The 25,364-nt window shown below is 38.2% G+C and overlaps 3 protein-coding genes across 4 annotated transcripts; all 3 read left to right on the top strand.

Moving 5' to 3' along the window:
• The first annotated feature begins 306 nt into the window (after positions 1–306).
• cenpu (centromere protein U) lies at positions 307–7,388 on the top strand. Its single transcript, XM_086158593.1, has 12 exons — positions 307–365; positions 1,219–1,273; positions 1,438–1,516; positions 2,602–2,716; positions 4,262–4,346; positions 5,211–5,289; positions 5,630–5,729; positions 5,828–5,906; positions 6,540–6,587; positions 6,686–6,747; positions 6,914–7,070; positions 7,170–7,388. The coding sequence occupies exons 1-12, from the start codon at positions 361–363 to the stop codon at positions 7,281–7,283; spliced, it is 978 nt and encodes a 325-aa protein (XP_086014719.1). The 5' UTR covers positions 307–360; the 3' UTR covers positions 7,284–7,388.
• Positions 7,389–9,264: 1,876 nt separating this feature from the next.
• LOC147227498 (uncharacterized) lies at positions 9,265–13,066 on the top strand. Its single transcript, XM_086158824.1, has 3 exons — positions 9,265–9,448; positions 12,093–12,138; positions 12,984–13,066. The coding sequence occupies exons 1-3, from the start codon at positions 9,275–9,277 to the stop codon at positions 13,064–13,066; spliced, it is 303 nt and encodes a 100-aa protein (XP_086014950.1). The 5' UTR covers positions 9,265–9,274.
• A 1,803-nt stretch (positions 13,067–14,869) lies between these two features.
• On the top strand, positions 14,870–24,626 carry irf2b (interferon regulatory factor 2b). 2 transcript variants are annotated; one of them, XM_086158586.1, is made up of 9 exons: positions 14,870–15,062; positions 16,029–16,123; positions 16,280–16,379; positions 17,005–17,181; positions 17,316–17,362; positions 19,234–19,333; positions 19,875–20,027; positions 20,915–20,952; positions 21,563–24,626. In XM_086158586.1, exons 2-9 carry the CDS (start codon positions 16,037–16,039, stop codon positions 21,815–21,817), a joined length of 957 nt encoding a protein of 318 aa, XP_086014712.1. In that variant the 5' UTR covers positions 14,870–15,062; positions 16,029–16,036; the 3' UTR covers positions 21,818–24,626. The 2 variants fall into 2 exon arrangements, with proteins under 2 accessions (XP_086014712.1, XP_086014713.1); XM_086158587.1 differs by lacking the exon at positions 14,870–15,062 and adding an exon at positions 15,099–15,148.
• Positions 24,627–25,364: the final 738 nt, after the last annotated feature.

The following is a 25,364-nucleotide window of genomic DNA, read 5'->3' as shown; positions in this document are numbered from 1 at the left end:
TTGTCTTAAACAATTATGTTTAAGACAATTGAACCTCGTTGCTTCCCGTAGAAACCAAGTCTGGGGAACTGTAATAAGTGCCTGTTAGAAATAATGTCCTACGACTAATGTATTTTGTACAAATCTATGTTCACACTGTTAGTTTAAAGATATTTTGACTTAAATTAATTAAATTTATAGTTTTAGATATACGCAGGTATTATTTGGTATTTTATAATTGTACCCCCGACCCCCATTTGTCTGGAATGGTACAATCCAAAGCTCAACTATTTTGCGGGAACATTTAACGACTCAGTCTTAAGTTAGCTTAGCCACCGAACACCGATACCAACTCGTAAAGGAAATTCCTAGTTGTTCAAAATGAAGTGAGTAATTCGTTATTTTGACTTACTGGCTAAGTTAAGGCAATAAAAAAGAAAAAAATCAATTTGTGCTTTAAAATTGCGCCATGTCACAAACAAATTTACAGTTGAGAAAAAAAGGGCTTAGATTCTCGAATGCAACAGTAACTAAACGGAATGAAGGGAAACTTCAGCTTAATCACACAAATCACACTTATAAACATCTTTTAACCAAAGAAGTTTGTTTTGATATTCGTTACATCTCCAAAACATGGCAAGTCATTCGCTTGTTTTTAAGTTCACACCACTATTATCACATATGCCCAGCCTGGTTTGACGTAGCTTTGCTTGATTTTCTTTGCTGCCACCTGTAAAAGTAAAATACATATATATATATATATATATATATATATATATATATATATATATATATATATATATATATTAAAAAAAAACCATTACATTGAATTTTCTCATCAGAAAATATAGCCTTTCCATCCAGTCATCTGCTGTTGTGAGAAGGGAATCTTTGATCGGAGTCTACGTGTATAAATCACTGTCTTTTTTTAACAATTAGGAGTTCTTCATTGATGTTTTTCATGTCAAGTTGATAAGTTCAAGTACACCTTATATATAGTCAGATAAATACTGCATTATCTGTTGCTCCCTAATTTATCACCTTAATGTTTTAAAATGTCCTTCTCCTAATGTTATTTTTGATATTTAATGGTTTCATATTTGTCATGATCATCTTCTTTTAGCAGCATTTTCTCTTTGGTGTGCTTACAGCATCTCACAGATGCTTTAAGCTGCTGATGTAAATAATGGTGTGGTAATAATGTTTTTTCTGTATTTCTCTGGATTTCTACAACTGCAGGACCAGAAAGGTTAGAAGATCCAGGACGGTCCCTGTTCCATCAAATAACTGTCAGGTGAGCTGCTTAGTACTCATGGGTAAATTCCTTCATGGCTTCTTGCCGTCTGTATAATCGATTATCATATTTTCTTTTCTCGTCATCGCTTGTGATCAAAAAGTTATTTACTTTGAATCATAGGGAAAAGCCCTAAACATTTCTCTTTATTTGTGGTAATCCAGACTGCTACAACACTTGATTTTGCCAACCTGTCGGCAATTGAGAAAGCCAGCTTCATGGAGGGACTGCAGAATACCTACGGTGTGTCTTTGTATTGTTACTTCATGTACACTTTTTTAAAAAATAAAGGGAACAATAAAATAACTCATCCTAGATCGGAATGAAATATTCCTATTAAATACTTTGTTCTTTACATAGTTAAATGTGCTGACAACAAAATCACACGAAAATGATCAATGGAAATTTAATTTATTAACCCGTGGAGGTCTGGATTTGGAGTCACACTCCAAATTAAACAACACATTAAATTAAAAACACACTCCAGGCTGATCCGACGTTGATTTATATCCTTAAAACAAGTCAAAATAAATCAGTGCTTTTTCCTAAGTTTGATTTCACACAAGTGTTACTGACTAGGAGTTACATTGTGTTGCTTAAGTGTTCCCTTTATTTTTTTTGGATCAATATATTTCTCCATATCATTGTAGGAAAAAAACCTCAGAAGAGACAATTTAAGAGCTTACAAATAAGTAAAGTAACCTCAAATGTAACAGTCACAATTAATCCAAGAATTCATGTTTTCCAATAAATTTGGGACATTGTGTACAACGTAAATAAAAACAGATTACACAATACACTCCACTTATACAGTAGAGACAAGATAGATAAACGGTAAAGACAAGAAAAAATAATCCTAAATACAACCTTAGGTATAAATCAAAACTTGGTCATGATACTCCAGCAGTGTGCGATCCATCTTTTTCTAGAGGCTCTTGTTTCTCCAATTACTTTAAAGAGAAAAAAGATATCTTCAAAAAATAAAAGATAAAATAAAAGATCTTTTATCAAAAAATAAAAAGGACAGAAAAATACACAGCAAATAAGCAAATAAATAAATCATATATATGTGTGTGTGTGTGTGTGTGTGTGTGTGTGTGTGTGTGTGTGTGTATTTCTATATATATATATATATATATATATATATATATACAGTGCAAAGGAATAAAGGGAACACTCAAACAACACAATGTAACTCCAAGTGTTCCCTTTATTTTTTTGAGCAGTATATATATATATATAAATAGTTTGTACGGCTTATCACTGAATCTGTTGGGGCTGGAGCTAAAAGGGATATAAAACACACTGATATGTGTTTTGCCGTCTAGGTAAACCTTTCCACAGTACTGTCTTGGAAGAAGATGTTGCTATGGAGAAGGCTCAGTTGAGCAGAGAAGTGGATGGAAAGAACACCCAACATTCAATAAAAGGAGTGAAAAACAGGTGAGATTTGCTATAAATCGAAGAGGCAGCAGCAAAATTTTGTACTCTTTGATATTGAAAAGAAAAACAAAATAGATCTAACATTCATGTGCAGACATTTTAAATTTCCTGCAGCGCAACTAACAATCAGTATCAGTTATTTCTATTTTTACAAAACAAGTAACAGTTAAGCTTAAATAGGAAGATCCTGAGTGTCAGGACACTTGAAGCCGCCTCTTCTTGATGTGCTGAGTGTGCTCTCAAAGTAGCAATTATACTGACTTTTAGATAGATGTTATGCAACCCTTCTATCAAGGCTAGATTATCCATCCTCTCTTAAAAACCTTCTTTCAGGCAGACATTACCTGACTCAAAAGAGTGATCCTCGTCCTTAAATTGTAATTAAACCGCCGAGTCCTGGCAGGCTTGAGCAAACTGTGGGCAAAATTGTTATTTATTTTCACCATATTACATTGTTAAACATCTATTTTATTCGTAGTCTTCTGGAACATGGATAGAAGGTGCAATTCTGGTAGCCTTAATAAGTCCTTGTGAAAGAAATCCCTGTGATAATCCTTGTGAAAGAAAAGTCTTGATTTTGTTGAAGTTAATTGTGAACACACCAAAATATATGTTATGCATGAAGGCGTCTCCTCTGCAGACGTAATCGACGGACCTTGGTTTGGTTCCCACGTTGGACCTTTCTGTGCGAAGATCCGGTTTCCTTCCACAGTCCAAAAACATGCAGCAGGTTGAGAGTTAATGGTTGTCTGTCTCTTTACACGGCAGTCAGTCCAGGGCAGGTCTGGGCTAACTTTTTGGCTCCGGGGCTGCATTGACTTTTAAAATTTGACAGACGGGCCTGGTCAGCACAAGATACGGTACATATAAAAAAAAATTGTTCACAGTCCATATCGGACTCGTCTGACTCGTCTTGCTTTGAAAATAAAACCCTCTTGGTTTTGAAGGCTTTGACGTTTGCTTGCATTTCACGCACAAACCGTTTTTTTCCCTTGTTGCTTCACGTCCAGCTCATTCATGTGTTAAATCACAAAGCTCAATCTGTGTCATTCAGCTCAGGAAAATTCTCAAGTGTTCTCAAGTCGCTCCAAAAATGAAATAATCTCCTGTTTGAGCTCCCACATTCATTGATCCGATCCCTCAATTATTTACCAATCTCTGGCGGGCTGGATTAAAAAGACCAACAGGCCGGTTTTTGCCCGCGGGCCGTAGTTTGCCCACCCCTGGTCCAGGGTGGACCCTGATCCCTCCGAATGGCAGCTGGGATCGGAGGCATACCCACCGGCCCTGAATAGGATAAGCAGTAGACAATGGATGGATGTTACACTTTATAGTTTTATTTGTATTTCTTTTTCTCCCCCCTTTTTATACTGCTTATGCAATGTCCTACTATTATTTATTATTGATAACAATAATAAATAATAGTAGGACATTTACTTGAAACTCTGGCACAACAATTTCCTACCGGATAAATAAAGTTGTTCTTATTCTTATTCTTATTCTTATTCTTATTCTTATTCTTATTGTCTCTGTCCACCCATCAAGGCCAGAGCAGAAGCCTAAAGCAAAGACGAGCAAGAGGAAACAGATTGATTCCTGCAGTGGATCATCAAATGATGCAGAGTCACATGTAAGAATGACATAATGACTATATTGTTGGAATGTCTATATATATATATGTCAAATAAATGACATATATATGTCATTTATGAAAATGATCCCCGAGAGCCCACTTAATCTGTTAAAGAAAAATGACCTGAAAGGAAACAAAAAGATCCAAATATTAACTGTCAAAACATAAAAATGGGTAAAATGTACAGATAACTGCTGGCTGCTGTATTAACATATTAATATAGACATGTGAAGTTTAGATTTATCTTCTTTTTCAGACGGTTGTTTCACCGCTAGAGGTTTTAAGTTGTGATGGAGTTGGATGGTTTCGCAAAATGAATCGTACCCCAAACCAGAATATTATTGTGTCAACACATATAGGGTACACACACTCACATTAGCAGTTATATTGGTTTCCTGGTCCAAGGGTTTGTTGCTATTTACTGTTTGAATACTTTTTAAAAATTGATTGGAGGCTTCACGGGAATTTCTCGTACGGCTCTCTAGTAATGAATATGCGCATACTGCAGAAAACCAATACAGCAAGCAGTGATTATAAGCACAGCCCATTGAGTCGGGCCAGATAAATACCTTACACTTTCTGTGCTTCAGAGACCTCTGCAAGCAGTTAAAACAAAGATTGTACCTAAATTACTTTTATATAAAATGCAAGGAAATACGTGAGTAATGAATGAATGCTGAGACCATGGCATAGAGAAGTCTCAGGAAGAATTCTACATCATTAGAAATTCTATCAAAATACTATCATCTGATGTAGAAGTGAAGACCAGTGGGGTATTAAATGCCTTTTGTGACACCTCAAAAGACGCGTCCTTTTGTTATTCAGTAGATACTCAGCTGATTCTTTGTTTCCATTATTCAGGAAAGTCCAAAGAAAAGCAATCTGGGCAGGTCGCCCAAGTGTTTCTCTGAGAAGCCCAATCCCAGGAAGTCCTCCTCAGGTACTCTCATGTCTACAGTATGCATAGTTCATGCTGGATCTTCAAACATTAGCTTATCACAAAGACTGGAAATGAGCAATTATTTCTCCACTTCGTCACCCAATTCACAACAAGTAGTTTCTATACATGTATATCATTATTATTATTAAAGTAACCTTAAAATCAACTCAAACGTCTATCAGTTTGACCTTTGCAGACCTCTGCAGGCAGGTCGACCGCTGTGTCCGCCTCCTTTCCTTGACGTAGCCATTTAAAGATCTTTCTTTAATCTTCGTTATACTCGTGATTTCCTCAAACAAACCTGCTCCCACACTTAATGCCAGCGTATCTTCATTTAAAGGGCAGAACAGAGGTGATAAGCACAGAAAGAAGAGACCATCAAGTGGATCAGAGCTAGATGTGTTTCTGGAAGCCTTCCTTGATTTCTCTGAGCAATACAGGTATATAAATCATCATTAATATTCACAGCTAACTGGTTATAATGCAACCGCTTTAACACACAGCTAGTTACATTCAGTATTTTTGCTCCCGTTTGAAGGGATTCCATGGAGTGTCCGGCTGTCAAAAAGTCCATTGAATTCTTTTCTGACCATGTGGAGAAACAGATTCTGGAAATGGTAGGAATTTCTGTTTTTAACCTAAAAAAAATAACCGTTTTAGTTCCCAGATGACAGAATGTCACTCGCAAAGCCTCTGAGTGCTGTGCTTCACACTTAAAAATCTACATTGATACCATTGGTACATTTATGTATGTATGACTCCATCACTGTCTCATAGCTACAGTAGTAATAATGAAATATTATCATTATTATTAATAATAATAATATCTATTATATATAATACTATACTAATACTATAGTATTATATATAATTCTATAATATATGTAATATATAATACCATAATGTTTTGTAGATATATTGGGGTACATTTAAATATGACTCAACAGTGTCGCATAGCAACAGAAGTAATAATAAAATATGTATTATTATTATTTATTATTTATTATTATTATTATTGTTATTGTTATTATTATTATTATTATTATTATTATTATTATTATTGTTATTATTGTTATTATTATTAATAATGCATTTTATTTCTGTTTTAAGTAGGATATCAGTCATATTTATTTTTGGAGTAATCAATATTTTATATTAATATTTGGATATCTAGTGAACTGCAATGTAGCCCTAAAGAACAATTGCATCTATTGACTACATTCTAATTTTCTTTTAAAATGCTCCTCCAGATCTCATTTAACCAGAAGCTCAGAACGCTGAAGCGAGAGAACGGCAAGGTAACCAAACGACCAGCCTTTACTGACACTATGGTGTTGATTGCGAGCTGTTCTTACTGTCTCCTCTGTGATGCGTCTCCCTCCATGCCTCGGCACAGACTGGTAGTTTGATTACCACACATTCACAGAGACTTTTGGATGCTAAGGTTGAGTTGAAAAGGTGAGATGTAACTCCTCACAGGCAAACATTTCACTTTTTGTTATTTTAAAAGTACACCTTCAGTTTCAAAAATCATTATTCTACCCAAAAAGGGAAACTTCTGCCATGAAGTTCAATTCAACGTACTCAGTCATGCTTTGTGTTTTTTTTTTTTTCCCGCCAATAGGGCAGAAAGAGAACTATGGCAGCTTCAAAGAGAGCAAAATTCACTTCAGGTGAAGTTAACTGATCTACAACGAAGTCGATCCTACCTCCACGACATCAGGAAACTCAACGAAGCCTACCTAGACCACTGCCACAAGCATCCTATGGAAGAACAAACGGTAACTATACACATCAATATGAAAAGCAACCATTTTGTTCTGGTTATATAGTTGTAAACTTCTTTGAGTGTCAAAACACTTCCGTCATTGTCCATCCAGTACGGAGCCTCCAGCTTGCCTGCTCTGTTACTCGAAGCTAAATCCATCCAACAAGCGAAGGTCCAGATGAGAGAGATCAATGACCAACTGGAAAAACATCTTGAGATGGAGTGATGCACAATACAACACAAATACAGATCGATAAACATATTCCTGACAAAAGAAGGTAATAATTGCGTGTTTTATGTGTTTTGATTTGATTTTTCAAATAAATGTGATTTAAATGGGAAAAATTGGATTGATAGTTTTGTTTTTTAGGCGTGCATTGTAGTGACAACTACCTTTTGCAAAGGAAAGGGTGAGAACATATTTGACATATAATGAAATAGCATCACTGCAGTTGGAGAAGTAGCCAGGAAATGCATTTGATGGAAAACATTTGCCAAACTAAATATGCAAATCTGTTTTATCAGTTGGCCAGATTAACCAATGGCAGCCGTGCTGCTAACCTGCAAGGTTACTGGAGGAAGATGGGCAGTTGGGGGTTGAAGAGGAAAGAGCTGAAGGCCGAGAAGAGGGACTTTAAATGTTGGTTGAGACGGAACAGAGCAAGGTGTGTTTAAGACGTGTCCAGAAGACGAGAAGCTTGGAAGCAGGACTTCTCAGTCCTCCAGGTCACGTTAATCCTTGTCACTTCCAACGCGACAACTGGATTTGACTTCTTCCCTTAAAGACGTTTCACCTCATCTAAGAACTGCTTCAGTTGTATAGAACAGCTAAGAATGGCGGTTGGTCTTGGTGATAATAGAGTTTTGATTTATTTTACAAATAACACAAAACACTTATTCTTGCATGCATGACGTTTGGAGCAAAAAATGCTTACCGGAGGTCTGTCTTAGTCAGCCACGGGTAAACTACAGCCATATAAGGCCTGTTTGGCTTTTTAATCCAGCCTGCAATAGATTTGAATTGAAATAGTATATACATGTATTTAGCATATACATTTATAATTAAATCTAATTTGGCCTTTTCTCTGAAATGACCAAGTTCCCCCAACAGATGGAGCACTCCTCATATACAGACCTTTGTTGGAGTGTGACTTATTATTCTCCACGTCTCTTTCGCTTTGCCCTTTCAACCCTTCTGTGGAAAGGAGTAGATTATAGAAAAAAAAGGGTGCAGTGAGTGCCGAGTGTTTAATAAGGAGTGGACAAATCTTTTTTCACCGATCAGTGGCTGATATGCCAATAAGCTGCTGCTGTTTTCGAAGAATACAATATCGTGAGTCACCCCGGCAGAGAAAGAGTTTGAAGACGTGACTGAAGCAGGGAAATCAGAGATAGGTGAGGTCAGAACTGTGGAGACACGGAGCGAGCGAAGGGTTTCCTAGCGAGAGACGGAGCGGGTCGGTTCAGGGAGGCCTTGTGGCAAGCAAGAAAACGCTTTTTAAGTTCGCAGCGATCGCCCGCCGTGGGTGGCGGCTGTGTGCACAGGTGCGCCGAGCCAGCTGACGAGGTGGAACCGCCGGGAAAAGCCCAGATCGGTGACAACCAAGGCGAGTTTCATGCCGCATTCAAATTAGCGATCAGCCAGGTTTCCACATCTCCTGAGGAGGACGCAGAAGATGCTGACGTCGTTTGGCTCGACCTACATATGTTAGCAGACATTCAGCCCATCACAGATACAAGTTAAAGGACCAACACCTCTGAGAAATGCCACAACAGAACTAACTGGGGGACCCTGGGGAAAGGTTGCCCGCATAGAGACGTGGTCATCACCATTGACAACACCGTGGTCAGGCCAACCACGACTGCGAGAAGCCTGGGTGTGGTCCTAGACAACCAACTGTCATTCTCAGCGAACGTGGCGGCAGTTGCACGTTCCTGCAGATTCCTCCTCTACAACATCAGGAAGATCCGCAGAGTCCTCACTGAGCATACAGCGCAGACGCTCATCCAGGGTCTGGTCTTCTCTCATCTGGACGACTGCAACTCCCTCCTTGCCGGTGACCATCAGGCGTCTGGAGCTTCTTCAGAAAGCGGCAGCCGCCTGGTGTTCAACCGTCCCAAATTCTCCCACACACTCCCCTTCTTATGTCCCTTCACCGGCTCCCGGTAGCCGCCCGCATCAAGTCCAAGACCCTGGTGCTCGTCTACCGGGGGTGAATGGGCGTCGTATCTTCAGGATATGGTCGAGCCGCACGTCCCTACCCGTCCCCTACGATCCGCCTCCTCTGGCGACCGTCCACCCCGTCACTCCGAGCCCCCGGCCGCCGATCCAACCGGTCTCGGCTCTTCTCGGTCTCGGCTCCTCGGTGGTGGAACGAACTCCCGAAAAAGGTCAGAACAGCGGGGGCGCTGCACATCTTTTGCCGTGAGCTGAAAACACACCTCTTCACTAAGCACTATCTTGCTAATCGCACTTAGCCCCCAACCCCCCCTCCAAAAAGAAAAAAAAAAAATGAAATGAATGAATGTATGCACATGGTTCTGAGATGGCTATTTGATTAAGTGGTCATTTCTGACTTCCGACTACTTGTAATTCAGATCTTCGGTGACTGAATTGCACTTCTTGTAAGTCGCTTTGGATAAAAGCGTCTTCTAAATGACTGGATTGTCATGTAATGTAATGTAACTCCAAACAAAAAAAAAAGATCAACAACACTGTTCCCTCTGAAACCAAAGAACTTTTTCTACTGTGTTATGAAATCAATGCATTTGGAAATCAATCTGTACAATGAGCCTTGCATATGCATGATTTGCTAAAAGGCCAAATCCTTTCATATCTTGGCTTACACAGGTAATTTTATTCTTTCTATGTCATTTATATTATCTCATACAAACACTCCATCCATCCATCTGTTCCTGGTCCGACCTCCCAAATTTTAAAACCTATTGCGGTCAAAACATTTGCCCATTGCTGGTCCAAGTTGAGATAGCTTGTTTTGTTAATTAGACAGGGTTTCCGTGGGTCATTAAAACACATTAAGTCATTCAATAGATTTTGCAAAAATGAAGGCCTTAAATAGCATTAAAAGCATTAAATTCAATCTCTAGAGGCATTCAATCAAAACATTGTCATTCGTAAATTATTTCGCTGAGGCTAAATTAACTTCTTTCCCTTTCTGCTTTTCCCTTCAATGAACATTTCACTATATTATTGATTAATTTCGGTTTCAATAGTGTCACGATTGAGGTGCTGAATCCTTTTCCAGCTTGTTTACGCCTTCTGTTCTGACGCTACACAAAGTTACATCACCAGACGAAAGAACGGAGAGTAGCGTCGTGTCGGGAAAATATAAAAGTGTACTTTTCAACAAAAGTGGATTGATGAAGGACGGCTCTGAGGCTGGTTAAAGCTCGTCGGCGGAAAACTGGGTGAGGCGTTTCGTAGCACGTGCAAACAAAACAACTTTTCAACTCTGCACAATGGGCATCGACGTGGTTAAATCGCACACGCCATCAGATGGTCATAAGGAGGAGAAAGGCAAGCGGCACTTGACTGGCGTATCTTTTACGTGCACCGACATAACAAGCGCTCTCTCCTCCGACACGACAGCAGCTGCTGCTCCGTCAAACAATGGTGTCGCTGAGCTGTTTCGGCCAATGTTTCCCGACTCTGTTATTACTACATCTTGTACACGTGGGAAGGACAAAACAAGCTATACTATAACATTTGGATTTGTCCTCCACTTTAGAAAAGAACTGATTTCCACACGCGAGTGGAGGCCTGCAACATCGAGACTTTTATTAGCTTGCAAAGGTGTTCACAAAGTGTCCCTCACAAAAGAACATTGGCTTCTGCAAGGACAAAACCTGATGCGCCTCAATGAAGAGAAACGGAGAATACTTTCTTTCAGAAGAGACGGGAGCATAGGACAACGTATCAGCAGATTTAGGAGCACACAGTTACGTTACGTCTTGTGTAGACAAGATGGAGGCGATCAGTGACTGCAAAGTAGCTAGGATTTTGTAGGATGACTTGTGGGAAGGAATATGGAGATAAAGGAAAAGCACAGGGAAAAGGGGTAAAAGCTGAAAAATTGCGTGGAGTCGGAGGAGTTTCCAGACGACTTGACAAGCACACACTAATGTGATCAGCCAGACCAGTTGGGGGATATTTTGTGTCACATCTGGCCCAGGATAGGCTTCTTCTACCTAGAAGTAACACTAAGTCCACATTTTTCCTTTTTTTTAGTGTAAAAGAGAACAGGTAAATGATCCAAATCTTTATATGTAATCAACTGCTACTTTAAAAATACATGACGAAAAACCTGAGATTCATTAAGAAAAGTAAGTGCATTTTCAACAACCTCACTTCTGTCTTCTCAGTTCTACATTTATGTTGTTGTATTAAACCCTACACTGCATGTCCCCTTTTTTGACAACGATATCTTGCTGATGAAGGTGTCGGGTCCAACGGAAAAGCAGGTAAATTTTTAACAATAAGTAAAAATGCTATTTCCAGACCCGGAAGCTGCATTGCTGCCAGTTGTGAGTCAAATCGCGTCATGCCGTGTTGCTAACACTTACTAAAACAATGCATCCCAGCAGACAATATAGGAACTTCATTTGTATTTTAAAAAGTAGTTCATGAGTTTTTTTAATTGTTGATTTATACCATGGGCTGGATTGGACCCCCTGGTGGGCCGCTACCAGCCCGCAGGCCGTACGTTTGACATCCCTGTTTTATATCAACTGGATAGAGCAAATGTCATATTGCGTCTAATCAAATAAAAGTATAGAGTGATGTACAACAGTTTCATCTTGGACCCTCAGTTAAACGTTTAGTTGTTAAACTTTAAATTCTGGTGCTTTAATTAATTTTGGTTACTCATGGAGAGGATAACAAGAAAAACAATACTCTTAAGGTTTTTTTCTCCAAATACCTAGCTGAGTTTCCTTTTAAGAAGCTATTTTATCTTTGTCTTCTTTATTTATTATTATTCTTTTTAATCTTTATTCAATCCTGTATTACTTACAGACGGATGGCAGAAACAAGCACCTGTCAGCTCACAGATCCACCTCAGGTGAGGCACAGTACTGTCTGCCTCACCTTGTGATTGTCTTCTGCAGTTTATTGTCTGATCAGCAAGAAATATTCTGCCACAGATACATTAAAGAAGGCCATGGTGTATATACACTGCTAAAAATGAAAAAAGGGAAAAACTAAGACAACACATCCTAGATCTGAATGAATGAAGTAGAATACATAGACTACATAGTAGAATGTGCTGACAACAAAAAGTGGACAGTTTGATTTCGCACAAGGGTGACTGACTTGGAGTTCCATTGTGTTGTTTAAGTGTTCCCTTTTTTTTTGGAGCAATGTAATATAAATCGTTCTACAGACATTATATTGGTGACATGCTGAGAAACAGAAAGACAGCTCAGTTTGTGAGGGATTGCAGGCGCAGAGCTGACAAAGAAATTGGTGATGATGGAAATTAATCTTAATCCATTTTTGAGTTTTCGCCCAAACGTTTTGCACTTTTTCACATGAGAAAAATATATGGTCCGTGCTTTCAATATTCTCTTCTATTGAACATTTTTGTGTGATTTTGTTGTCGGCACAAGAATTTAATAAAAATATTTCATTCATTCAGATCTAGGATGTGTTATTTTCAGGTTCCCTTTATTTTTTTGAGCAGTCTATATGTATATACACACACATATACATATATATATAATTAAAATTTTAAAAGAAAAAAAGAATAATATATATATATATAATATATGATATGTATATATTATATATATTTTATATTAATATTATATATTGTAAATATTTTATATCATATATTATATATGTTTTTTTTCTCTTTTTTTTCTTTTTTCTTTAATTTTTTTTTTTTTTTTCATTTTATTCCTTAAGTGTTCACAACTTTGATGCTGCAACAATTCTGTCCATGCAAACTCCACCCAGAGAGGCCACCTGTGGAAACCAAACCAGGGTAGGAGGCAACAACCTCTGCGCCACATGCATTAAAAAAAGAAAATCAAATTAAAAAGAAAAATGAAACATTTCAGTGACACACACACACGCACACACACACACGCTCGCTTAGGCACGTTTCGTTTCCAACAGCTGCCCTGCAGAAACGGATGTTAGTTTGAACATTTTAGCGAGGAAGTGAAAATGAAATCGACCTCAAAGATCGTCTCTTTTCAAGATGAATCATTCGGATTCGTTTCTAACTTTTGTCGCTGATCTTCTTAGAATTCATCTGCAAGATGTTGATTGACAGCTCACAGGGATTTGTAACTTGGTGAGATCATATTGGGTATGATATTAAGTGAACGTGAGAAAGACCCTTATTACTTAATTTATGCCTTATTTATACTCAATGCCTAAACATACACACATGCGCAAACATGTGCATATGTATATAGATATATATGCATGTCTATATATATATATATAGACATGCATATATATCTATATACAAATGCACATGTTTGCGCGTGCATATATATACATACATATACATATATATAGTTTAGTTTCTACTTTCACTCTTTCTTCCTTAATGTTGTTGCCATTGTTGTTTCTCTGCTGTCTATTTATTTTTTAAATGTCATTTGAATTTTTTTTAATTGTCTCTATATTTATATTCATATTATTTATTTGTCACTTATAATCTGTTACATTGCTGAGACAAAAAAAAAAAACTGTTTATAAGATAAGATAAGATAAGATAATATAAGATAAGATAAACTTGATCCCCTTTGGGGAAATTCTTTTTTTCACAGCAGTGTAACAGTTATAATTTAAAAAATAAATATGAATATAAATGTAAATAAAGACGGAAGATAGCAAGATATGCAGGAATAAATAGAAAACAACAATATCAGGGATAAAAATGGACAATATAAAGGAACAGTAAGGGTGAAGAATACACAACCAAAAATAAACAAAAATAGAACTAAAGCGACAATAGCAATGACAAGAATAAAATAAATAGATAAAAAATGGCAGAATGTGTGCCTTTGGTACGTCTGATGCTTTAGAAAAGTTTTAAATTAAAATATATTTTATTTTAGCGTATTCATTTTTAAAATGCGACTTTAAATTTGAAGATTATGACGATCTTGTAACATAAAAATAAAATGATATAAAACACTTTTGTCCCTCTTAATAAACGGCTACACGTGCCAGTAAAAGGATGACAGCAGAAAGAGGAAAAGAGGATGGAATATTTTAACTTTGACTTTTTTTAAATTTAGATTTATTCTATTCTTGTCATTGGTATTGTCACTCTATTTCTATTATTGTTACATCGTCCATTCTTATCATTCTTGTTGTTGCTGTCGATTCATTCCTGGATGTCTTCTGTCACTGTATTTATATTTATATTCATATTTTTTTTAACTTTTTTGACACACCACTGCGACAAATTAATTTCCTGTAAGATCACTGAAGTTTATTTATCTTATCTTAGCTTAGCGTAGCCTATCGTAGCTTAGCCTAGCCTATCGTAGCTTAGCTTAGCTTAGCTAAATTTAGCTTATTTTATCGTACATTACAACAAGAACACCACGTCGTCTCTGCATTTTTTTTATTAAACGACCCCGCTATCTTGAAGCGCAAACATTCAAACGAGAGAGTTCTGATTTTCTATAATTTTTTTATTCTTTTTTTTATTTTAATTCCGTGTGGGGAAACACGGTAAAGCTTTAGCCGGACGAAAAAGCTATCAGAGTGAGACCTCTCGCTGTTGTTCGAGACCTGCCGTCCGAACACGCGAGAGCAGGAGGGGATTTCCAGCTCCGGACCCACTTCCTCGATCACACTTGTTTTGCTTTCGCTCTGGTCAAACAAACAGAAATAAAAGGCGGCAACACTTTTTTTTTTTTGTAAATTCTTTCCCTTTCTTATCAAAAATAACTTTTTATTTACCGCCGTGTTACTGACAACGGAGCTACGAAGCTACAGTTTGTTCCAAACCATAAGGTAACACTATTTCCGCATATTCATTCTTGAGTTGCGCTCACTTTGCAGACTTCCTGCAGGACGACATGACGGATCCTTGTCTCTCCGTAAGCGAAAGCAATACTGTAGTTTCTCCCCCTTGCTTTACTGACTAGGAATGCTGTTTATTTTCACTTTTAGCTTGTTTGTTTTGGGGAGTCGGCTCCGCCACATCCAGACCGCGGTGGTGTGTTAAAGTCATAGCGAACGGTCAAAGGAAACTTAAAACGATAATAACGTTTAAATTGGTCCACACTCTCTTATTTTTTGTGTTTTGTGTGTATTTTGTTATGTCCTGGGGGTGAGGACATGTATGGACACACACACACGAGGAAAATTCAGTAGTAAATAGTTATGGCAGTTTTATCCAGCTTCCTTATTCACATACGTCAACATTGAGTTTCAGAAAGGAAGACTTTCTTCCCAAATATTTCACTTTTTCGCCGGTGTGTGTTAAATATAATGCAACAGATGCATATTTTTTGCTGTTTGAATGTGTGGTTTTGGTGTTATGTCCCTGTCATACTCAAATACAATACTTCTTTTCACTCCTATTTCATGCAGCTTAAAACTAATTTGAACTCAATTCAGCAGAAAGTTTCGGCCTGGTGGCACTAACAACAAAAATGGACTTCATATCTGGTTTCACTGTTTGGTTTGTTTAGATTCACAGTCTCACCTTGTGCAGAATCTATATGTATCTTTTTGCACCGTGTGTGCTGATTCAGTAAGTTACATATTAAAAAATTCATGACCCGTCTCTTTCCCGAAGTCATGAAATATATAGGGGCCGCGTAGAGTTTACATTTTAACTATGAACGCCGCTTAATGAAATCCTTATTCTTTTTGCAGGGTATATTAAAAGACTTAAAGCTCAGCTGTCCCGTAATCTTTGGATGTAGACGTTGCCAATACGTGTCATTTCTTTGACCCTTTTTCCTCACCTAGGGGTTACAATGCCAGTTGAGAGAATGAGGATGCGACCTTGGCTGGAGGAGCAGATCAACTCAAGTCAGATACCAGGACTAAAATGGGTTAACAAAGTGAGTGGACACTCGGACAAATACTCACATCAGCTACTTGGATAGAAATGATCGTGTCGTGTTTGTGGACTTAATTTGTAAAAAAAAAAAAACGAACACACAAAGCAAAAACAACAACACACACACCACATTGATAGATCTTTGATGGCTTTGCAGGAAAAGAAAATCTTCCAGATCCCATGGATGCATGCTGCACGCCACGGCTGGGACCTGGAGAAAGATGCTCCGCTCTTCATGAGATGGGCCATACACACTGGTAACTTGGGTTCTCTAAGACTCCTTATAGTCGCTTATACTGTGCATACTTGTTGAATTTAATTTGAATTGAAATTTGTTTTTGAGTCCGTCATCCACATTTTGCATTCAGAATCCATTTATAAACACATTTTTGAATGAAGTGTTTTTTTGGTTCTGATTTGACTATTTTTGCCTTCTTGTTTCTTTGGGATTTTTAGTGTTACTGCTTTCTATTCCTCAGACTTATTTAGGTAATACATTCCACAAATAACACTGTCATTGATTGGACATAATCATGGTTCGGAAAAAAAGTCAAATGGATTTGCAGAGGAAAAAAACAGATAAATGCACAAGCACAAAATTGCAAAATGATGCCGCATTCTTCAAAACAAATGAGGAAAAAAAAAAAGGTCACTGAAAAGCATGTCCGTTTATTTGTCGTAAAGCCAAAAATTGACACTCAGTCTAATGATACGGCATATTTCCGCATCAAACTCAATGTTTGGCATGTTGTCAACATTTATCCTGTTTGAATACTATCCATAACTGCATGAAAGTGGTATAATAAATAGTTTTTTTTCTGCTGTACTGTACTACATAAAGAGACTAGGTATCATCCATGATAAATTTGTGTGACCGTCTAGGTAAGTATCAGCCAGGCATCGACCGGCCGGATCCTAAGACGTGGAAGGCCAATTTCCGATGTGCCATGAACAGCTTGCCAGACATCGAAGAGGTTAAGGACAAAAGCAACAAAAAGGGAACCAATGCCTTCAGAGTCTACAAAATGCTCTCCTCCACAGAGAGAAATATGAAGAAGGGTGGGTGGTGCTGCAGCCTGTCTTATTTCTGCATTTATTCGTGTCTTAATATCTCATTTTCCAGCACTTGCCGCATAGCTATTTACTTTTAATGAGAATCTAAAATGCATTTTTTTTTCATCGCATCCATGCAGCCAAGAAGAAAGCAGACAAAGAAGGGAGGCCAAAGGGAAATAAAGAGGTAAAGACATAAACATTCAGCACGTACAACAACATTGGTTAAGATATAAAAAACAGCTGGTTTGGCAATAGAAGGCCAAATGTACAATTTGCAAAACAAAATAATCAAAACACCATTAAACTTCATGTTTACAGTTGATATTTGCAGTACGCATGTGAACGTGCACGTTTATCTGATACATTCATTCATGTGTAATTTGAACGGCTCTACTAACATGGGTTGGTATGAGAGCTATCTAAAACAATCTGCAAGTTAGCGATGGAGCGGTGAAGCTTAACCATATTCACATACACTATCAACACGGGCATTTATGTTCATTTAATATATAATCTCAAGCGGGAATAAGGGAGAAACTGTGTGACGGGACAAGAAAAAGGGAATTTTCCTCTGTGATGCAACTTCATTTAAAATTGCGAACACGCACCCATCACGTGTTTACATACAGTTTTGTAATCTTTTCCTATTTCTGCTATCTTGCGCGTAGTTACGTGTCATGTTTTGGGGTGACGTCGCTACGTAGCGTGCATTTTAAGGAGCTTAGTGGCAAATCATTACCTGCTTTGGCTGAGTAACCATTGTTTTCTGGTTGTGTGCAACTGGACAAAACCACTGCGCTGTTGTTATTTTTTCTGCGCAATTGTACCTTTTGAAAGCGACATTGTCGTTTACAAAATTACAACGAGGCACGTAGTTTGCTCGCGCACCGTGTGTTCATTACGACTTAACCTACAGGGTTCTTTGCAGGTCCAATAGATTGTGGCCAATCCTCAAGAGAACATTAAAGTTGGGACTGAGACCCATAACACGCCAAGAAAAAGCCACTGAAATCGACATTTATAGATATTTAAAGTGGGTCCCGTTCTGATCCAGACCCAGCAATCATTTGGTGCAAATCCGATAGGAAACCACAGATCGAGAGAGTCCAGGTTATATTCTCTCTGTCTGTCTGATTGGAAAATGTTGATTTAGCACAAGATTTTCTCAGCACAAAAGTTTGCGAAGAAATACCTACATGTCTTTGACACGAGACATTCTGACATTAAATTTGTCCACCTTGTGTCACGGCCAAAGTTTGACCGAACGCCGCTCGTTGTGAACGTATACAACCAACAGATGGTATATTTTAATCGATGAAATTAACTGAATCAAACCGTGAACATAAAGTCCAGAGACGTGCGCTGAGTTAAATGTTTAGACCTGCTTTGAGCACCTCCGACGAAATGCTTTTTTGTCGTACGTAGGCTTGATTTTCAGTCTGTTAATTACCGAGCTAATAGTTAACTAAGGCATTAAATAGCAATTAATTCATTGGGTATTTTTTTGGTCCGTTTGTTAACTAACCGATGAATTGGATCATTTACGTATTAATTGATCGATTCATCGTCTAAGCTACCGCAGTCAGGGTTGCAGCGAGGCCGGAGCCAGTCGGTGTTGTCATTATGCAAGAGGCAAAGGTACAGCCTTGTTGTAGACAGAGCGAACAACCATTCACTCAGCCGTCAACACACTCGGCCGGTTGAGTGTCCAGCAAACACGCTGCTCGTAACGTTGAACTCGGAGAAAAGCAACACGGGGAGAACAAGTGAATCCGGTACAGATAAGATCAAACCAAGTAAACTGTGTTGCCCTGTCAAGATTAACTTTGTTGGAATCATATATACAAAAAAAAAAAACCCTAGTAATTACTTTCCATTGCTTGCTTTTGATTGTAAGCAAGTTTTGTACAAATACACCAATAATAAAAACTCAGTTTTCAAAAATGAAGGATATAATAAACCCTTGAATGCCCTTGAAAGGTCAGAAATGGAACTTTCACTCAAGTGCAATATCAGTCTTTTACCGTCCGTCTCTCTCATTTCTCTTTATACCAGGTCGCTTCTTTTTTTCTGGAGCCTAATGCTGCACCCATCGACTACTCCAAACAAGAAATGTGGGATGTTGAAACACTCCCCACAACTGACAAAGCATCAGGTACTCTTCTGTTGCTTTTATCATCTTGTCAAGAACATCTTGTCCTGGTTTTGTTGACTTCTGTAAATGTGAAAGCACGGCCGGTTGGCCCTCATTTCATTTTTGCACTTCGATCAGTTTCAAGACTTTATAATGTCTGTAAGACTTTTCCAGGGTTCTTGCGACAGAAATCCTGCCACACTGGCGGCGTCGCAGCAATAACGGTCTAATCTAGCTTGGTATTTACTCGCATGAAAGCAATCACATTTTTCTAGAATCTCCAAAGGTAGATTTGTTCTTTTTTTTTTTTTAAAACCGCAAATCCAACCATTGACATTTCCAACAGTAATCGCCGCCCTGTCAAACGCTACTGACATAACACAAGTGTAAAGTAAATACTGTGCATTTTCAGCCTATAGATACGTTTTTCACTCGGTTGCTCCGCTTTATTCTATGTTATTTTATCCATCCGCACAGCAAAGAAGTAGTTATTTTCTACACAGTATCGAAGTTCCCGGGGAATCGTCGGCGTGTCACAGCGTCTCTTTCTGTTCATGTCAAGCCATTCACAGTTCAACGGAAGATCAAGTGATTACCAATGAGCAGCTGCCGTTCGTCTGTCAAACGGTGGAAGTGACCACGGAGAATGAAGAGCAGACGGTCAGCTCTTCCGATCCATACCCACTCCAAATCTCTCCTGTGTCTTCATGCTTCGGTGAGACACGACACACTTTAACCAACACCGCAGTTTCAACTTCTCTTACGCTTATTGAAACGTGTTCATAAGGCGAAGCAAAACTCTAGACGATGTTTATCCTTAATTTAATTCTGCTTGATAGATGGTGGTCATGCAATTAGCATTGAGGCTTATATAATGCATTTATATTGTGGGTTTTCACATCATCGAGTATAACACTGTGATTTCATGGTTACAGACAAAACAAAACATTCAATAAAAAGTATCCGGACTGAAGTAAAATGGTTTCCGGACATTGTTAAACAGTGTTAAAAGACATTACAACACGGAAGCCATGTAGTTTCTGCATTGTTGACTTGATAAGTTATCCTATTTTTATGAACCCAGCTTGCTATCCTGAGCTAATATTTTAGGGCGACTCTGTGGAACATCATGCTTTCACCTTTGAAATATCCCAGCCTTGCCTTTGTTGCCATTTGAATTATTGAAATATTTGTCTCTTGCTGTACAAGCGTCAACTGTCACCTATTTTTTTTTTTTTTTTTGTATTTCTCAACCTGTCATTCAGGCAGAGCTGGCTCTCTATGCCGTAATCACACTCTCATTTCTCCCTCGTTGCCTCTCATCATGTAAAGATCTGACTTTAGATATAAACACAACTTCATTGCTCTTGTTTTTTTCATTGTTGTTTGCAATTTCTTTAGAGAATCAGACTTGTCATGCTTAAATCTCTGGCCATTTTACCCCTTCTGTTTGCTAATTAGTATAAACGTTATGAATTGCACTGTTGAACATGAGGCGCGTCAATGTTATTTTCTGTTCTCACGTCGGTGATTATAACCTGTCTGGTTATTTGCAAACGTATAATTTCTTGAAAGCTACAAAATGTTTCTGTATTACCGCAGGGAGTGACACAGACAGTGACAATCAAGACAACCCTGAGGTGAGGGTCCATTAAATACAGTACATGTGCAAACATGCACACACACATACACACATGTATGCACATGTACACAGTGATAAATGAATTATTAACTGATCCCATGTGTCGATGAACAGCCTATTACCTGTTTTAACTTCATTGGAGGAAGGTGTGTGTGTGTGTGTGTGTGTGTGTGTGTGTGTGTGTGTGTGTGTGTGTGTGTGTGTGTGCCTTCCCCCTTCCTGTAATGTTGCAAGAAAGTGGAAGAAGGGAGGGCTTTGTCAGGAACTGTTGATGTCAAACATTAACTACTTGCAGTTGGTGGTTGTTGTACATTGTACCCACATGGAATACATGCGCACTCTTTTTTTCGTCTGGTGTTCTGAGGAATATCATTGCAAGAATCTAACCTGAAGTATTGAACTAAATGCCCGGACGTAAATTGAATTAAAAATGGTAACTGTAAACGTGAATCCCAATTCCATGACAGTTTTTCGGTCTGCGTTACAACGTCACCACAACAAACCGCACGTCTTTAGAAAGCGAACCGTCTCTTGTATATTTTTGCCTTTAGAAGAGTCGTGTCACATTTCAACTTCTTCCTTTACGTCTCCCATGTTGTGCCCGGCAGAGAGTCGCCGTACCCTTGAAGCAGGACTACCGTAAAAAAACAGTTTTTCGGCCTATCCAGTGTTCTCTTCCCGGCATGGCCACCTTCTTCAGCGCAGGAAGACCCAACTTCAAGGTGACCAGCACACGAGACCCCGACCCGCTCATCAGCTACCCGACCGATGGTTGGATACCTGTCGCGTCTGCAACGTCGAGCCAAACTCACGAGATGCGTGCCAGCGTCATTAGGAAAACCTCAGATGTTACTTCTTCCTGACATCTGACCTCTAGAAGAAGGAGTACAATAACGTCTTCCAAGGCACACAAATGACAGAGAATGTTGCTTTTCTCCATGAGTCACACACGGGGCCTTAAGTGGAGAAGTTTAAAAAATGCTTGATGTATTTCATGTAGTTTCTGTCTGGGGTGCGAAATCACTGCTGTGTTTCTTTAAAAGCAGAGAAATTGCTGACTATTGTTTTGGGCGACTGTTAGCCCTTTCATTGGTGGAGCTTTACTACGTGCATCCAGGTCACCGCAGGGTTCGGAGTGACGCTACTTGTTATCCAAGAGGGCTTTATTTGGCCGCCATCATCTAGTAACCGTATGGACTCTACCTGCCTTCAAATATGTGAGCACTTCTGCTGGCCAATTCAAATTTGCGGTATATCTGGCCTTTTAAAAAAAAACATCAATATCATTTCTGTGAACTGATACACATTAATTTTACTATTAAAATATAATCAGTTGCCTTTTTGAGCAAACGTAGTTATCCTGTTCGTACTTTGTATGTCTTATTTCAATGGGAGTAATATAAAGACAAAACTAATAACCAATCTCAGCATAAATGTTTTTTTCAAGTAAATTCAGATTCTCAACTTCCTGAATAAGTTAATCGAGCGAGTATCTTTTAAATGCTGCCATTTTCTAATTGAAAAAAATAAATCTTGTATCAGTTTTCCTCAGTGGAAGCTCAGGACAGAAATAAAAGAATCACATAGGAAACACTGTACAAGACAAACAATGGTCCTCTTCATCTACTTATTAGATATCAACTGAATCAAAGCCTATGAAATAAAAAAAAAACAAACTTGTAAAATTGTGATGTGAAGGAATTTTATCCTAGTATTGGAAAAAAAAAACAAGATTATTATTTTTGAATGATTCCCTCTTTTTATATGAATAAAGTAGTTCATCAAAAATTACATTGATAATATTCCGCAGCCATCTACTGTAAAAAAAAAAAAACAACTATATTTCCCTGTTTTCTATTCCAGATGTGTTTGTAAGAATTATTCATCAATTTGCTTCCAAACAATTACATCAAGATTAGTTGTTTACCAAAAATACACCCCGTAGGTAATAGCAACTACACACAAAATAACATGACCCCAAATCAGTGAATTAATCACGCATCTGGTCAGTTTTGTGTGTATGTATGTGTGCGCGCGCGCGTGTGTTTGCATGCACGTGCACACACGTGTTCGTTTGTATGCGGTCACCTTAGGACAACATCTTAGACAACGGAGGAAGTGACTGTGCACATGTTTCTGTCCCCTTCTCTTTTGCACCATGGTGTTAATGTAATGTATACTGCTTACATATATATATATATATACATATATATATATATGTATATGGTATATGTATACGTGCCAGCTGCTTCAGGACCTCATGGAGGCCTTTTCTGCATACATGACTGTGAGTGAAACCAGATAGGCTTCACCGATGATCTGGGTTTTAAACTATCTGTGCTTTAGTTTGCTAGTTACGGCGTGGATTTAGGGACGGGGAACAAAAGTTGCACTTAGGAATGTAGAAGCGATTAACTGCACACGGTCCGATTAACCTGTTGACTCAGGTTAAAAACATCGTGTTAATCTCAGGGTATCAAATTGTGTTCAGAGGATAAAGATTGGCTCAAGACTTGAAAATGGGTTGTTCAAGTGGAAAAAAAAACAACAAAAAAAAAGGTATCATGGTTATCGTAGTTCAGTTTTGGTTGTGAGCAAGACCGAACTTTTGTTGTATAACACAAGTTGCAACACGGCGTGATTTTTTACAAAGAATTCTATCCAAACTAGAAATGATGAAAATAAATCAACACTCGTGTCAGTAGCTCAGTGCTTGTGCAAAGTAACATTAGTCAAAGAACGATTGCGAGAGGCTTCCCTTTGAGAAGCAGGAAACCAAAATTCATTTCAGATCTAATATTATTGGTGAAGAAGATGTCAAGCTACTATTCTGTTTATTTATTTAATGTTAATTCATCATGATTGTTTTATTACAACCAGAAATGAGGGTATCTTTTTTAGTGAAGTAACATTAAAAAGGTGATTTGTAACATTCCACTTAATTGGCTTCGTTATCCAACAGTGATATATGATTACTTACTTTCTCCCTTTTACTCAAAAGCCGAAAATCGTCCGATATTTACGTAACTCATTCAAATTAAAGTCAGTGCCAGAGTTTGGACCCGTCTTCTGAAACCTTCCCATAATAAATACATTTGGAGTTAGTTCATTTGCTTCCTGTTCTTTATGATTTGAGTCGTAGAATCCAAAAGAAATGACTGAGTTCATAATATTTTCCACTTCCAGTCCAGTATATCTTGGAATAGCAGTGTAAGGATGTGTTAAAATAGCAAGAAACTTTTAAATATTCTGATTCAAATTGTTTTTTTTTTTTTATATATCTGCTGATGACTGAACAATTTCATAACTTTTTTAAAGTTCTGTGTATTTAGAGAATTCAAATATAATGAAAGTCTTGACGAAGGTGCGGTGCGGTTACATGGTGGATTCACTCAGCAAGCGAGAAAACAAACAAAGAAAACAAACAGCAATAAAAAAACAACAGTATTTTACCATGAAAATGACGCACGGGATGCAAACAACTGTATTTATGGTTCTCAATGAAAGGGGTTTTGCCTCCTTTGAACAGATTTTATTTAGCAAATGTCTTTTTTCATGTGCTTTTATTCCTTGAAACCTGTAAGGAAAGATTGTGGAAAATTTTATTGTCTTGTCTCTGGTTGCAACGGATGCTCAAAAGTTGGCAGAAATATCCAAACTAATTTAATATCTATTTATCTATCTCTTAATGTAAGTTCCAGCTTCATCTTTTGATGTGTTTCTCCTTTTTTGTTGTTACTTCCTCATTCAATGCAGAAACAAGACATTATTGATAGTTCAAGCATCAAGTGATCAAATCAAAACTTCTTTGTGGTTTGTGACATTTAAATGTCTTAACATTTGTGTATGTTCTACCAGGCTTTACCCTTCAGGGTCTCCACCGTGAATCCACCTTCTCCATCTGACCCTGTTCTCTGGATCCTCCTCTCTCACACCAACTACCTTCATATCCTCTGTCATTACATCCATCCATCTTCTGTTTCTGTTCCTCCAGACCTCCAATTCCAGCATCCGTCTACCAATATATTCTCCATCCCTCCTCTGTCCATGACCCAACCATCTCAGTCTGGCTTCTCTGACCTTCTCTCCAAAACATCTAACATGTGCTGTTCCTCTGGTGGACTCGTTCCTGATCCTCTCCATCCTGGTCACTCCCAAAGAGAACCTCAACATCTTCATCTCTGCAACCTCTAGTTCTGCCTGCTGTCTTTCGGTCATTGGAACAGTTTCTAGTCCAAACATCATTGCTGGTCTCGCCAGTGTCTCCTCCACCTTTCCTTTCATTCTGGCTGATGTTCTTCCATCTCTTGGTACCCCTGACACTTTTCTCCATCCATTCCAACCTGCTTGGACCCGTCTCTTCACCTCTTTTCCACACTCTCCTAGGCTCTGGACTGTTGACCCTAAGTA

Source organism: Fistularia commersonii, chromosome 13, assembly GCF_037954325.1.
Source record: "Fistularia commersonii isolate RoL2024-O1a breed Wild chromosome 13, RoL_Fcom_v1.0, whole genome shotgun sequence".
Taxonomy (NCBI): domain Eukaryota; kingdom Metazoa; phylum Chordata; class Actinopteri; order Syngnathiformes; family Fistulariidae; genus Fistularia; species Fistularia commersonii.
This window is presented reverse-complemented; position numbering and strand designations above follow the sequence as displayed.